This window comes from Octodon degus, unplaced genomic scaffold (assembly GCF_000260255.1).
Source record: "Octodon degus isolate 3935 unplaced genomic scaffold, OctDeg1.0 scaffold00104, whole genome shotgun sequence".
NCBI lineage: Eukaryota > Metazoa > Chordata > Mammalia > Rodentia > Octodontidae > Octodon > Octodon degus.
The window spans coordinates 6,831,126-6,847,612 of NW_004524680.1; the positions used below are offsets into that span (position 1 = coordinate 6,831,126).

General features: G+C 39.1%; 1 protein-coding gene across 5 annotated transcripts in view; it reads left to right on the top strand.

The window, feature by feature from the left end:
* The window catches only part of Ptk2 (protein tyrosine kinase 2), a 365,697-nt gene that overhangs the window by 204,310 nt on the left and 144,900 nt on the right, over positions 1–16,487 (top strand). For all 5 annotated transcript variants that reach the window (XM_023723973.1, XM_023723974.1, XM_023723975.1 and 2 more), the window contains one exon: positions 11,911–11,965. In XM_023723973.1, coding sequence (XP_023579741.1) covers positions 11,911–11,965 — 55 coding nt within the window. The remainder of the gene's footprint in view (positions 1–11,910; positions 11,966–16,487) is intronic.

A 16,487-nucleotide genomic window follows, 5' to 3' on the forward strand; every position in this document is an offset into this window, starting at 1 on the left:
TGGAAATCAGTGTGGAGACTCCTTAGAAAAGTTGGACAGGAAATCCCCTTTAAACCAGCTATTCCTCTACTGGGAATTTTCCCGGAGGATCTGAAAACATCATATCATAGGGATATATGTGTGCCTATGTTTATAGCAACACAATTTGTGATAGTCAAATCTTTGAAACAACCAAGATGTCCATCACCTGCAGAATGGATGAAAAAGATGTGTATTTTTATACAATGGTGTATTACTCAGCTATAAAGAATGATAAACTTGAAGCCTTTATATATAAATGGATGCCTCTTGAACATATACTCATAAGCGAATTAAACCAGACCCACATGTGTAAATATCATATAGTTTCCCTAGTACAAGAACTCAAAAGAAGAAATACAAATCGAAGGTATAATACAAGTAAAAGGAAAGCAGGATCTTGAGGACTAACTAATCAAGAGAAGGAAAGGAGAAGAGCTAGGAAACATGACAATGTCAAGCCACACAGTTATATGTAGAAGATGGGCAAGGCAACGATCCTGAGAATCTCCAGAAGATTTTTGAATCTAGCAGTTAATTGGAAAGATTCTCACCCTGGCTAACTATATATACTGACACCTGTGAACTAAGCAACTGCACTGAAGATGGCAATTTGTAATAGTAGGTTCATGCTTGCAGTACCTGTCATTCTGGTCTTTTGAATACGGGCTGCTTGTCATGACATGCCAGTTGCTGCTGTGCTGTCTCTCGGGTAGATGATTGTTCAAAAATAAGGGGGTGGTGAATGAAGGCAGGAGACAGGAAAAGGAATTTTGTGGGTCTGTCCTGGTTCAAGGTTGTATATGGTTAGATTTTTGGACTTACATGTAAACATAAGAATTATATAATTCTTTATGCCTATTTTTAAAATATATTCTAATTTTTAAATGTTTTTTCATCATATTCTATAGGAACTTAAAGTTCAACATACCAATACTTGATGAAAAATACCTGTTTCATGTTATACCTAAGATGTTTGATATTCAGACAGATAATGAGGTTAAGCTTAGCAGCGTAGTTGTATGGTAATAACAATAAACTTCTCTTCTGGAGGGTTAACAACCTAAGTTTGCAGACCGAAACTAGAGAAAAATGAGGGCCACAAGAAAAGCCAACATTTTGGCCCTAGCCTTCCAAGGTCAATTAAGACTCAGGACATATGAGAACTTGTACTGTAACGTCATGTAACTCAGTAGTGTCCCAAATTTTCTGATCAAGGAGATTATGGGGCCAAAAAGGAAAGTGATCGATGATGTAGAGTGTGCCTAAGGAGAGTCAAATGGAGAGAAAACATTCTCTCAGGCTTTCACAGAGAGCACATTGGCCAAGCAATGGCCGTGACTCATCCACATGGCTGACACTGACAAAGGATCTACAATCTGAGGTACAGGGTCTCAGGATAAATCCTGAGGGGATTTGACTGACCTTATCAGATCCAAAAGCTGCAACTGTTGTTGCATAGGTCCTGCTTTACCTTGGTCTTAACCATCCAGGAGAAAAGTATAAAAATGAAGTATAAGAAGTAAAGCCATGGTGTTATGTTGAGCTGTAGGGGACTCAGGTCAACAATTTCTGACATTGCCAGTGAGGCGAAAGACCCAGTACTATTATGGACTATTGGACTCTTAGAATATTTTGCTGAGTTAACACACCTGTAATATTCAAATAACGGAACTAATAAAAAAGAGGGGATATAGATGAATGTCCATTTTGTATCTATGTATTTAAAATGGTTAGGATAGATATATAGCTACATTCTCTTGATTCAGTAAATAGAGGGATTTGTTCTATTACTGTTTGTAAATAAGATATCATGTTAATTGCTGTATCCTGTACAGCAGTTCACCACTAGGAAGAATGTATGCATTGTGTTAATTATTGAAAGTGTCCTACCAATTTGGTTTGAAACTTTCTTATTGCTATTTGTTTCTCAATAACGTTATGGGAAAAAAAATAAATAAAGGTACAAATAAAATATTTTTGGAAAGTTATTCATGAAAGTAGAATCATTTGAAATAAGACTTAGAAGAAATAGATAAAAGTTACATTTGGTACTTACATAACCCCCCAAAGGGTTAAGCTTTGATGTGCAACCCAGGAGGTCTTCTTGCTTCAATGTATTGAGAGCTGATGCAGCACTGTACTTCTGAGTTTAGTGTATCACCACAGTATCAGGTTTGTAAAAGTAGTACCCTTGGTAGATACCAAATATTTGATTGTGTTTATGAAGGGTCTGTTGCCTATATTGTATCTCTTAAGAGATCAGGTAAGGACAAAAGAAATTATTTAAACTTAAAAGTTTAGATAACTAAGATTTTTAGAGATACTAGAAAAAAAAAACTTGAGTTTTTCCTACCCTGCAGTAGATCATATAGTAGCTTTTTGTTCATGCCTTTAGTAACATTAAAAAAATGAAAGCTATCATTTATTCTGGTTTAGATTTTTTTCAGTTTAAAATTGGCCACATTCTTCAATCTTATTTTGTTTAGTATTTAAAATACAGTATCAGAGGAATTACTTACAGTCTTACCTTAGACAAAAATAATTTGTCCTTTCATGAGAACATTTAAAAAAAAATAGTAATAGTTTTATGTAATATGTGGTATTTGCTTGCTCATTGGAATAACCTGGCTGACTGCTTCATCCAGTGATCAAGTGTTGCACCAGTAATGACAAGGGATATTGAGAGTGTACAACCCTGACCTGATGCGTTGACAGTAATAGCTCACCATTATCCAATAATGGAAAAAAAATAACAAATCCTGGTTGAGGAATGTCTTATAAAATGCCTAGCCATTTCTCCTTGAAACAGTCAGTCATCAAGGATGCAAGGAAACTGAGAAGCTGATACAACCAACGGAGCCTAAAAATGCATGATGATTAACTGCAAGGCGGTATCCTGTGTGGGATCCTGGGACAGGAAACAAATGAGAGAAAGTGATAGCATCTGAATAGCACAGAGTTAACTAACAATATATCACATGTATATAATGATGCAGGATATTAACAGTGGAAGCACTTGGACATGGGGCATATGAGGTACTTTATTTGCAACAATTTTTAAACTATTTCAAAATAAAAAGCTTATCTCAGTTAAAAATGTCATAGGGACAATTGAAAAGACAAAAAACTAAGTAAGATGATATTCTGAACAAGTAGATAGATGGTAAATAATATTCTGTGATTTAAGATTATTAAATAATAGGTTCTAAAATTTTTGGAATCGTTTCTATTTTTACTTTTCTAAATGTGTGCACTAAGAAAAACATTATCTTTTCATAGCGTTCTGGTCAGAGTGCATGGTTTGAAGCAGCTCTTTGTGGAGCATGACTTGGTAGACAAGGACCCCTCCCCCACACATCCTATAATTTTTCTGAAAAAGTTTCAAATATACAAAAGAATAAATTGTACAGTGTCTACCACCCAGATTCTACAATTATTACCATATTACCGTGACTGCTTTTACATACTGTTTTTATAAATGTTTTGGTCAGACTTTAAAAATTCATATTCTAATCAAGCTTAGCTGTTTATACAGCTGTCACTCAACATACTAATTAAGGAGTTTTGTTGAAATAACCCACTGGTTATTTCCACCATGGCTTTGCCTGCCTACCCCTGTACAAGTGTTCATTTTCACCATTTTGAGACTTTTTTACTTAATCCTAATCAGTATTCTCTGTAACGCCTCCATTCTGGAACCTAGTATGGCCAACCCTGTCGCTATTCTGGAACATGGTACTCTGCAGCTTTCTCCTCAAAGCAAAGTCTGGCTTTTTCAGGGTTTTTTTTCTTGGGGAGTGGGAGGGGGGGCAGTTATCAAAGTTAGGCCCTTGCCAGGCAGGCACTTATGCCGCTGAGCTAATCACCTCAGTCACTTTTACAGTTTTGAAGCTGCAGTAGGTGGAGATTTGCTACTTCTTAATTGGTGTGTTGAGTGACAGCTGTATAAATAGCTAAGCTTGATGCTGTCAGGCCATCTTTTTCTATTATTCTGTTCTTTCTGAGCAATGGAGGTCTTCTCAGCTCTGTCTTTACTGTCTAGCTTTATTGGAGCTTCCTCTCTGGCCAAACTCCTAACATTTTAAAGTCATCTTGCTGGGTTCTCTGCTCTTGATTCTCAACATAAATCTGACTAAAGACCCCAATAATAGCTGTGCCACTGCCTCAGTATTCAACTGCCTTGAAATTTTTTTTTTTTCCAGATTAATCAGTCTACCACACTTAATCTCATCCTCAGGCAAAATCTCTAGACATGAGCAAAATGCAGATAAACTTTTTGCCAAACTGTAACAGACATCATCTGGAGTCCAACAATCAATGCAGTCCTTCTTCCCAGCAGAAACCTCCTGAGTCTAGTCTTTCCCCACAGTATTTCCTTCTCATCTTCTGAGCTGTAACCAGAATCTTACATACAGAACAGCCGAGGTATTCCAGGACTGCTTTTTCAGGGGCACTTCTTTTTCAGGGGGAGGTGGGGGGTGGGTATCAAAGTCAGGCCATTGCCAGTCAGGCTCTTATGCCACTGAGCTGATCTCCTCAGTCAGTTTTGCAGTTTTGAGTCTGCAGTGGGTAGAGATTTCCAGACCTTTCTTATCTCTTCTATAAGCCATTGCCATAGGCTCTTGAACTACATGGTTAGTTATAGTCACAGCAATGACCCCACTTCTGGTACCAAATTCTATCTCTGTTTACTTTTCTCTTATTGCTGGCACAAAATATCTGACACCCAAAATTAAGGAAGGAAAGATTTATTTAGCTTATAGTTTGTGGAGGTTTCAGTCCATACTTCATTGGCTCCATGGCAGAGGGAAGCAGTCCATGGTGGTGGAAAAACAGCAAGAGCAAAAAGGAAGGAGCAGTAGCAGAAAACAAGCCTCTTTCCCTCTGTTATATTGTGTACAGGCTACCTGTCACGGGGTGGGTATAGTACTCACACCCATGATCCCAGCACTGGACCATGAGTCAGTCACAAACTGTAGTAGTCTATCTCATGACTGCATGAGGATTTGTTGGGACATTGCATAGATTCTTGCACACCCCTTTATCCAAAGACTATCTGTAAGAGTTGCCAAAGCCTTCATAGTTTCAGGATTGCTGAAAAGTCCCAAGTCTCCTCTGAGATATAAGGAAAACTCATAGTTGTGAGCCCCTGTACAAATGAAAAAATAAACACTTCCAACATTCACTTGCACAAGATAAAACTTGCCGTTCCAAAATATGAGATAGTTGTTGAATGAATAGATTCATGACTTAAAATTAGCCTCACCAAGGGATAGAGTATAGTTTAGAGGTAGAGTACTTGCTGGGCTTGTAGGAAACTCTGGATTCAATACCAAGTGCTGCACACACAGAAAATGAAATTAGCTGAGGTTAATTGTATTTCTGATGTGTTTTCATTTCAGCTTTTTTTTTTTTAACTGTCTTTCTTGTCACTAGTTACTAATGCTTCTGTTAGCTGCCTATAATAATGTAGGAAACAAAGAATCACTGTTCGATGTGGCAAGAATTGGCACCTTTTTTTTTTTTTTTTTTAAATCAAATCAAGTAAAGACAGGCTGCTTTCTGCATGCCATTTCATCATCCAGTGCCACCTCATGGCCCGGGATGACTGCTGGACTCTACCCATCACATGGATGTTCTAGCCCTGTGAAAATGGAGAGTGATGGACATTTTCTTTCTCTTCCTCTTCAAGGACACATACATATGTAATACCTTCCAAGTGGGATTGGCCACAAGTTCTTACCTGAAAGACTTGGAAATACAGCACTGTGCTTGACCAACAGAATACTTTTCATTACCCAGGAAAACAGGGAGGATGTTGTTAAGCAATAATAAGACTTGTATTTGGGGGATTTTTAACGCTTAATGAGTTTTAACATACAACTTTGAAGTTAAAGTACCTCAGTAATATTTTTAAATTAAAGACAGTCAATTCTGAGGATTTTGGAGGGAAGATAAAATAAGGATGCTATATGAAACGTCACTTTTAAATTGTTTGTTGAAGTTAGTTTCATTTGGGTTTTTTTGTTTGTTTGTTTGTTTGGTTGGTTGGTTGGTTCTTTTGCCTGGGATTTAAATATTTGAGGTTACATGTTTCCTTCCTTGCTTGTTTCACTCTGAGACCTCTGAAAGCTTGCTGTGCTGTAGGTTTGTAGACACTGATACATAGGTACAGAATAAGGCATTTGACGGGGATTTGCTTAGCAATTCCTATTGCTCCAGGGAGTGTTTATCCTAGCAGTTTCTGGGGTAGAGGTGGAGTTTGACCAAATGCAGCTGAAGAAGAAGCCTCCTGTGCTGCTTCCTTGCCCAGACTATTCTCTATGGCTATTGTGATGGGAACAGTGAAGGTGAGGGTCCCACAGTCATGGGGTGGGGTGGGGGGAGACAGCTCTCTGCACTTAAGCATCTTATTTCCAGAACCATTAAGAGGCATTGGAGAGGTAAAAGGCATTTTGAGTTTTAACAAATGGAAAGGGAAAGCGGGTCCCTTCAGTCAACAGTTAACACAAGATTTTAAATACTAGAGATCCCAAATATTTTAGTTTTAAATGTTTGTTATCTTGCAGTGCATTTCATAGTATGGAATGGTTTTTGTCTAACTATCTCACTTGGGGAAAGAGAAAGTATCACAATGAATTTTTTTGTTTTGTTTTTCTTTTTCCTACATCAGGGTCTAATGTAATGTCTGTATGTTGGACACTTGGCAGTGAATAACCAGATGAGCACAGGCTGTCTTTGTGGCTTCTGAGCAACGTAATCTGTGTCTTAGGAAATTTATAGCAACTCTTTTCGCTAATCCTGGAAGAAAAGCAAGAATAATAATGCTTACAAGGTTACTGTTGTATATATACAGGCAATGTCAGTGAAAGGCTCTTGGTTTAATGAACACTCTGTCTTGGGATGTCTCCCACATTGCTGCTTCAGTATTGAGGTGGCAATGGCTACTCTGTACCTTACCGTGCCTTCTCCCTAGGAACTTTTGAATCCTGAGTCTCTGTGTCTTCTTTGTGGTATCAGTGTTTCTACTAGCATCCATATTGCCCTTTACCCCTGTCTTTGCTAAGGACCTTCACGCCTATGGCACAAAGCCCTAAGGTAGGCACCATACCCAAAATCTTAGAGTCATCATTTAAACTCCACTCTACTCCATGCTGCTCTCTACAGTGATGGACTACTGTCAGTTCATAGCCACTAATCATGTGGAACTACTGAGTTCTTATGATTACTGTATATGAAAATACAGTTCTTACCTTATGTTAGTACTTTGTCATTTGTGTATGGCTTCAAAGGTCTGTTCAAATTGATGTGGGAACCTAATAAACTATAGAGTTTGACAATATTATGCAAGCATCCTCTGAGCTAGTTTTTCTTATGTATTTTTTTAAAATGTTATTTGTCTGTGTGTGTGTGTGTGTGTGTGTGTGTGTGTGTGTGTCCAGCTCAGCCCACCAAGGGGCGGGGCTGGCTGGCATGTGGTGCTGGGGGATTGAACCGCGGTCCCTGTGCTTTGCTAAGCTTGTTCTAAGTAGGTGCTTTAGACCACTGAGCCATCTCACCAGCCCTCTTATGTATTTGGTACAGCATCTCACTATGCAGCTTGAACTCGTAGTGATCCTCCTGTTTTCAGCCTCCCCAGTGCTAGAATAACAGGCGTGTGTTACCACACCCCATTTTGGTGGCTGGTGCAGTGTACCTGGGAGGGGGCGAGTGGTGTAGCATGTGGTGCCAGGGATCCAGCCCTGGTCCCTGTGCTTAGGCACTTAGTCCACTAAGCTATCTCGTCAGCCCTTGAGCTAGTTTCTTATTCAATGAGTTTAAATTAATTTAGGACATGCTGTTTGGCAGTTAATAAAGTAATGACTCATAATAAAGGCTAATAATTTTAATTTCCCTTGTGATGCATGTAATAGCTTGTTGTCGTTACCAAAAAACCTGAAGGGGATAAAAACAGCTTAAAGGAGGAAAGTTTTATTTTGGCTCATTGTTTCAGGGGTTTAGTCACTGTCTGTGGTCCCATTGCCTTTAGGCCTTTGGTAAAGCAAAAGCATCATGGCCAAAGGGCATGGACACTGCTCACCTCCTGGCAGCCAGTAAGCAGGGTGGATCAGAAAGGAAAGAACCAGGAAACAGATAAAATCCCAGGATTATACTTCCAAGATCCATTTCCTTCTGCTCAGCTCCACTACCAGTTTCTATCACCTCGCAATGCCATAACATGATTGCATCCATAAATTGATCCACTGATGACATTAGAGCTTTCTCTAGGCAACACCTGAACATTGATGTGTTGGGAGTCAAACTATCAGTGAATGTGAATCTTTGCAGGATATATCATGTTGAAACATGGTATGTAAATTGTATTGTCTTTTAAGATAGCTATGTAGACTTAGGATTCCAAGTTTTATGATACCCACATAAGGTGCAGTTATCAGAGGTTAGTTTGTACCTTGTGAACTAGTACCAGACACAGAGTTGGGAGAGATGTGGCCTCAGATTAAAGTGGGACGACCTACATGTCCCTGCCTGGTCTCCTGAGAGAGGTCTAAATTTAGGTTTCTCTAATAGGCTCTCCCTAAAATGTGGAACACAACATCTTAGCTGCTTCTTGGAGTGCTCCACCACACAGCCTAAGGTAGGTTGTCTTCTTGACCTGATTAGAGTGTACTAGAGATAGTGGGTTTTTTCCCCCATGATTTTGTGTACTTAGCCTCATTTTTATTTTCTCATTGCCAAATATCTAAATGTGTTCTAACATTCAAATGTTATAAATTCATTATTACTCAAAAGTAGTTGTGAGAACAAAACTATGCGGGCTGGTGAAATAGCTCAGTGGTCTAAAGCGCCTGCTTAGGCAAGCGGTCAGGGACTATGGTTCTATCCCCAGCAACCACGTGCCATGCCAGCCCCTCCCCCAGGATGGGCTGTGCCACCACCACACACACAGAGAGAGAGAGAGAGAGAGAGAGAGAGAGAGAGAGAGAGAGAGAGAGAGAGAAAGAAAGCTCTATGCATGGTAAGCAGGGGCCTTAAACTTTCTATTTTTTTCCTAAATAGAATTATGTCTGTCTTTGAAGTCAGAGAAATATAGTAGCCAGTAGAGTGATAGACACCTATAACCTCATAGGCTGAGGGAGGAGAATTGCAAATTTAAGGGCAACCTGGGCAACTTATTTAGATCCTGTCTCAAAAAAATTAAAAGGACTTGAGATGTAGTTTAGTGGTAGAACAGTTGCTTTCTTATCCTATACAGGTTCCTAGATTCTACCCAATAGCACACATGCGTGCGCGTGCACACACACACACACATTATTTTCATTACGAAATATCCTCTTTAATTTTTCTTGAAATATATCACTCTCTTTGTCTTTAATTTCCTATTAGTGACAGAAATCTAATAAATTATTTTTTGTCTACCTGGTTTTGGGAAAAATAACCAATTTGATCAATGAAAGTTGACAGCTTCACAGTTGGAAAGAGGACATCCCTGTCCAGCTCTTGATTTCCACCAAACACTGGCATGGTAAGGCCAGTTACCTTACAGATCCCTACTAGGAGAGCACAGATTGTACCCATCTAGGGGGCTGGGGAGATGGCTCCGTGGAATAAGCGCTTCCCTGGCAAGCGTAAGGGCCTGAGTTCAATCCCCAGTTCTGCAAAAAAAAAAAAAAAAAGAAAGTAAGAAAGTCCCCATCTGCACACATCCAAAACAGAACTATTGATGCCACCTGCCACTGCAGGACAGTGCCTTTCCTGGTAGGACCTCATGCTGTCTTTCATCTCCTATGCCTAGCAGCTCCAGTGCCCATGTCAATCCAGCCTAGCACTGGAGCTGCTAGGCTGCCTCGTACTATTCACCACTTCTGCAGTCCACCCTTGGCCAATCCCTTCCTTCCTGTGCACTGTTAGAGCCTCATTCTTTTCCACTGTACCCATCCCTCACCTTTGTAGATCACACCACTGCATAGCAGGCATCAGACATGTGAACCAAAGCTCTCTTAAGAGCTTCTAGGCTATTTTAATAAGAAAACTGCTCCCCTCATGTTTTAGGCTCTTTATAAACACATTTAATCTGCAGCACCACTGTGTAGGTGAGAATTGGCATCCCTATTTTACAAGTAGCCTAAATTCACAGGTGTTAATTGGTAAACTTACCCTGTTGCAGAACCAGATTCAAATCCAGACCTCTGATTTGAAAATGATTGATTTGGGGGGAAATAAGGATAGGGAGGAGAAATAATAATGGTCAAGTTGTGGTATAGATATGTGCCAGTTCCCCAAGATACATGTGACTACTGTGTATTTCAAACATATTTGAACAAAAACAAATTTAAAGTGCTTTTTTTGTGTGTGTTTTTTGAGACAGGGTCTCATTGTGCAGTTCAGGCTAGCCTTGAGCTCACTTTGTAGTCCAGGCTGGTCGCAAACTCACAAGGATACTCCTGCCTCAGCCTCCAGAGAGTTGGGATTACAGACATGTGCTACCATACCCAGCTAAAAGTGCTTTTTATCATGGAAGTTGCCTGGAAAGGAAGTAAGGAAGAAGATTCTCAGAAATAGTGCCCTAGAAATTCTACTGTGTTTTTCTTTTATATATAGTGACTCTTAAGTTTTCCTTTCGAGTGGCAGTTACCATCAGAATCCTAAAATTCCAGTGACCCTCCTCCCCTTTTTTAAAGAGGAAACAAAAGGAAGAACTGGGTCAGACATGTTTCTTTTTATATATAATAATCAAATTAACAGTTGAGAAAAGGTAATGAAAGGAAGTTATGAGCAAAAGTGGTTTTAGAGAGATGTAAAACTCCTAAAACCTAGGAGTTGTATGAATTAACTGATAGGTAAAGCCAGGAAACAATATGTCACAGAGCCAAAAGAGAACTTGTAGAATGTGGTAAATGTAATTATAACAATTAAAAAAACAAAAGAGTGAGAACTCTGACCAGTGTTGGACTTCGGTTCCTTCTAGTAGTTAGATTATAACATAAAGGTTTAAAATATTTGGACATAGGTTCAACTATATAAACTCTGGCATTATGTCAATGTTTTTATTATAAACCAGCTAATTCAGTGACAGAAGACATAATCCCTGTTTTTTGTTACTTCATATTCAATTTATGTTCATGTTAGCTTTTTTCCTTGATCCTTTTATATTTTCTGTATCTGCTGGCTCCTTAAAGGCATTATTTCATCTTTCTAACACATAGGTGCCATCTAGTGGCCCAGACACATTTGCTTCCAGTCACTTTTCTTGGCCAGGTGTTCTGAGGCCTCTAGTTTTACAGGCTGACTTAAGCAAATTGCTGAGCATTCTGGAATTTTTATACATTCAGCTTTTTGACTAGGATAAATCACTTGGTTTCTGTATCCTTACGTTTATATGAAACTGAGTTGATAAACTGATTAGGTGAATGAGTTGAGTTCCTTAGTCAGAAAATCTATTTTAAACACGGAACTGAAAGATAAATTCAAAGGATTTCTTTTTTTTGTAAAATGTCCAGTACCCCGAATTCATTCCTATACAGGTTAGCTACTTTCTTTAAAAATGTATTACCCACTTGGAATTGATGTTCATCAAATAATTTCCCGGCAATAGCTATCATACATTGTGATTTGCACAGAGGCAACATTTTAGACGGCTTTATAACAATAATGGTAAAAGAATAAAGATTCTGACTTAACCTCCTATGTTTGTGTTTTCTGTACATAATTAGAAATGATTTGTCCCAGTTCCTCCAGGAGTACACTAGAAAATTAAGAATTTTATATTTCCTTCCTGAATGATATTTGGAAGGATAATTAATTAGAAATGTTTATATGTTCTTGTAAATATGTCCTTATGTTAATGATTTTGTGGAGTTATTTTTTAATATGCTTCTTTTTATATTTCAGAAAAGATGTTGGTTTAAAGCGATTTTTTCCTAAGAGTTTACTGGATTCTGTCAAGGTAATTAGTGTCTCCTTCATTGTAATCAAATAATGAAGTTGTATGAGTACCTTTACAATATTTATTTTTCAGAAAATAAAATGATGTGATTTTTCTCATCACATCATTTTTCTCATCTCCTATGTGTAAAGGATATAATGTGAAAACCTGAGTTTTTCTAGTCATAGTAATAGCAAATACATAACTTTCTTCCACAAAATGATGGTTCACTTCTTGATCATATATGATATAGAGCATGATAAAGAGCTAGGTATAAAGTTAAAAATGTTACATGCAGTGTCACCTTCACCCAGGTCTTTAAAGTTAATATATGAAAGAATTGTCATAGAATCATATTTTATGTGCATATCTGTGAATATTTTCATGTGTATATTGATATCAATGCATTCTGTATGTATGCTTATTAGTTAATCTCTATAGATCTATACTAGTGTTCTCTGCGTGCATATCAGTATAGTTCATGTGTGTGCACACCAAGTGTGTACATGTGTACATGCACCATTATATTCTAAAAATGTCTATTCCTGTTTCTATCTTGGAGACTTTTCCATATTAGTAGCTTTGGAAGAGCTCAGTTCTTATCTTCCCCTCTAATCCTCACTCTAATGGAGAGATAACTGGAGTCAAAAGAAAATTTTGGATTTTTGAGACAGGATCTTCCTATGAAGATCAGGTTGGCCTTGAACTCATTGTGTAGCTCAAGCTAGCCTCCAGTTCACAGTAATCCTCTTGCTTCAACCTTCTAAGTGCTGGGGTTATAGATGTGTGCCACCACACCTAGAGAAGATTTTGAAATGTGATTTCCCAGCTAATCCAGGACACATATTCAGGCATCCAAGTGCAAAGGAAGACACAGACTTTGCGGTCAGGGTAGCTTATATGAGCTCTGCCGTTCACTCCCTCTTGATGCAGAACTTGGTTTCTCACTTCAACAATGAAGAAAATATTTTGTAGAGTTGGCATAAATAGTAATAGTATGTGTAGCATAGCAATTCTTAAACAATGACAGTTACCACTCCTTTTCTATTATTACAAAGGTCTTTTAATACCTCCCACAAATGGAGGCCCAAGCAAGATATGATGTGCATTATGAGAGAATATAGCATAATGGTTGAGAAAACTGGCTCCAGTACCACACTACCTTCTTAAAAACCATGCTTCAATGTAAATTGCCTATGACTTTGGAAAATTTACTCAGTCTTCTGTATTTTACTTTCCACATCTGTAACATATGGGTAAGCCATAAGACTTAGTGGAGAGCTGGCCAGATAGCTCAGTTGATTAAAGTGCCTGCTTAGGCAGACGCAGGGGTTTGAGCTCCAGTGTGCCGTGCTGGCCCTGCCTCTGGGGCGTGCTGAGACATGACTAAGACTGGGCATGGTGGCACGTGCCTATAATCCCAGTGCTTGGAAAGCTGAAAACAGGAGAATCACTATGAGTCCTATCCGTATGCTGAGACCCTGTAGACCCTGAACTAAATACATTAAAAAAAAAAAAGACTTGTATGTACAGGGTCAGAGATGAGTATGGTACGTGTCTAGCGTGCAAGAAGGAACAGCATGCTCATCCCCACTCAGTGTGGAAGGCAGAGAGCTGATGTTTTCATAGCATGACTATGTCACCAATTGCCATTTTGGGTTTCCCAGCAGTCCTGCTTTTGTCTCTTCTCTGAACATAACACTATTTTGCCAACAGTGGTACATGTAGTTTGTGACAAGAGCTCCATGTTGAGACCAGTATCCTGTCTGTCCATTCCATCAGTGTGGGTTATGAGGAATAGTTGCTGTTACCCTGAGTCTGGAGAATGGCAGCATGTCACCCTTTCTCACATACCTTCCAGATGATCTCATGGGCAACACAGATACAGAAATATATACATATAACAAGATATATGTGTAAAGATCAGAGAAGTGTACTCTAATGTTGCTTTTTTTCCTGGTGATGTTACTCTTTACTTTTCCATTCATACTTTGATCTGTTAAAAAACAGCAGCAAGTTATTTGGTTCAGGCTCTTTCAGAGTGTAGTTCTGTTACAGAGCCTACTCTTCTTAGCGTAGCAGAGGACAAGCCTACAGACAGAGACGGATCTCCTCATTGACAGGTTGCCCACAGACCAGTGGCACAAACAAATTGCACAGCTTTGGCAGTTACAGGACAGGGAAGTTTAAATAAAAGTTGCCACAGTGGGAGAGGGTTTGAGGCCAAGTGTGGTTTACTATGGAAACAACAGAACAATGGACTTGTATCCCTAAGAAGGGTTACTGGTGTGATCTTGCTATGTTCCTTTTGGGATAATAGGAATCTCATTTTGACTGGAATGTCTCTGATATGAGAGCTGAGGAGGCTGGCAAGAGCCTTGAGTGAGATAGAGGCCCTTCTGCACCAGCCTGCTGGGAGGTCGGTTGAGGACAAAATGATGGAGACATTTAAACAAGGGTGAGCCACAGGCTAAGTGACTTTCTGTTTTCATGGCGTGCAAGGGTGTGCTACCCAGCATTAAATTAATGGTTCTTATCACATGAGTAATATCAGTCATTGATTCTAAACAGTGAGGCTTGAAGGACTCAGAATTATTACAAGGTCTCTTCAGATCTTTAAGCATTTCGTGCAGGAAGTATGACTGTTGTTGTTTGGAAACCTACTACATTATCTTGAACCCCAGACTTAAACAGAAAACTCTGGTGTAGGTTACACACAGTTACACAGGTGTACTATGTGAGCACAGCCACACACTCAGTTCACTAATAGCCAATTCTTCCTCTGTGCCTTAATCTTCCAGATATCAAGAAGTTTGACCAAGAAATCAGTGACTATGACCAGATAGCTCAGTGGACTAAAGCACCTGCTTAGGCAGAATACAGCAGCTGGGGTTTGATCCCCTGCAGGCCATGTCAGCCCTGCCCCCATGGTGCACTGAGACTGTGATTGAGACTGGGCATGGTGGCACGTGCCTGTAATCCCAGTGCTTCGGAGGCTGAGAAAGGAGAATCACTACTAGTCCAATCTGTGTAGTTAAACCCTGTCCTAAATACATTAAAAAAAAAAGAAAGGAATCAGTGACTAGCCAGGAGTGGTGGTACATACCTGTAATCCCAGCATTTGAGAAGCTGAAGCAGGGGCCATATGATGAGACTTTGTATCAGAAAAAAAGTGAATGTTAAAAACTGATTATAGTGAGAGACATAGTGTCACTAATTGTCCTCTCCTTGCTTTGAACACATATTTTCTGAAGTAAGTCTGGAAGTTCTCCTTCCTATCTTTTGTTGCACTATTGTGGCTGCCTTAATGTTCAGAGGCAATTTAAAATGTTTACTTTTCATAGCCATTTTGACTTCAGAGAAGTTGCACAGTACCCACTCTGGTGAATAAGGTGAAAGAGCACTTACTGAAATGTTTTTATTTAGCAGAAATTGCCTTACCAGAAGGGATGCGTGACACAGAATGTAGTCATAATGAAGGGTGAAATTGCCCATTTCTGAGGCTGCTTTCCATGTACATCATTTCTTATTTTTAATTTTTTAAAAAATCTTTGGATCTCACTACACAGCTCAGACTCGTGTTGTCCTGTCTCATCCTGCCCAGCATTGGGATTACCGGTGCATGCTGCAATGTCTGGTTCCGGCGGCCTGCTCAGCACTGGTCTGGTACGGCATGTGGTATTGAGGGTCAAACCTAGGTGCTATTGCTTGCCAGGCAGGCACTTAGGACAGCCGAGCTATCTCCCTGGTCCCCATAATTTCTTAATAAGCCCTTATGATAGTTGATGTTCACCGTAGTGTTTCTGACTTCTTAAATAACTTAAGAATTCATATCCTTAGGCCAAGGTTTCTTTACCTTCACATAATCTTTCAGCATTGTACTGATGTCATAATACTTGTATGGAGTATGATTCTTTTATAAAAATATAGTATATAACAACTACTATAAATACGGTGTTATGACAGTCCCTTCAAAAATGTTGTAAGTGAGACTAGCAAGAGATTAATATCTAGTTTCTTGTTTCTTCTGGAATTGTAGAAAGGCTAAGTCAGGTAACACGTTTTTCTGTAAATTAACTATGTCAATACATTTGTTTATACAAAAGCCATTTTGTTGTCCATGCTCTGTTCTCCTTATGTTTACATTTCTAGAGGATTGTTCGGTATCACACTGAGGTATTGAAAGATTACTTCATTGTACTTGATGAAAGTTGACTTAGCTATAGTAGATACCAAAAGCAAATCTTGGATGTACGTTCCTCAGGCTCATCATCAAGCAAGATATTTTAAAGTTCTATCTCTGATGTTGCTAGTGCCAGAGCAGCATCTTTAAAATTACTATACTGGGTCAGGGAGATAGCTTAGTAGTACAGCACCTGTCTGGCAAGCACAAGGTCCTAAGTTCAATTCCCAGTCAAAATAGAATTAAGATTAAATTAAAAATAAAATTACTATGCCAGTAACAGTAGTAAATCAACCACCAATTCAGGGGCAATCTGCAAATACTGTACAGATCACTGCACCAGCAGTATCAGGTCATAAA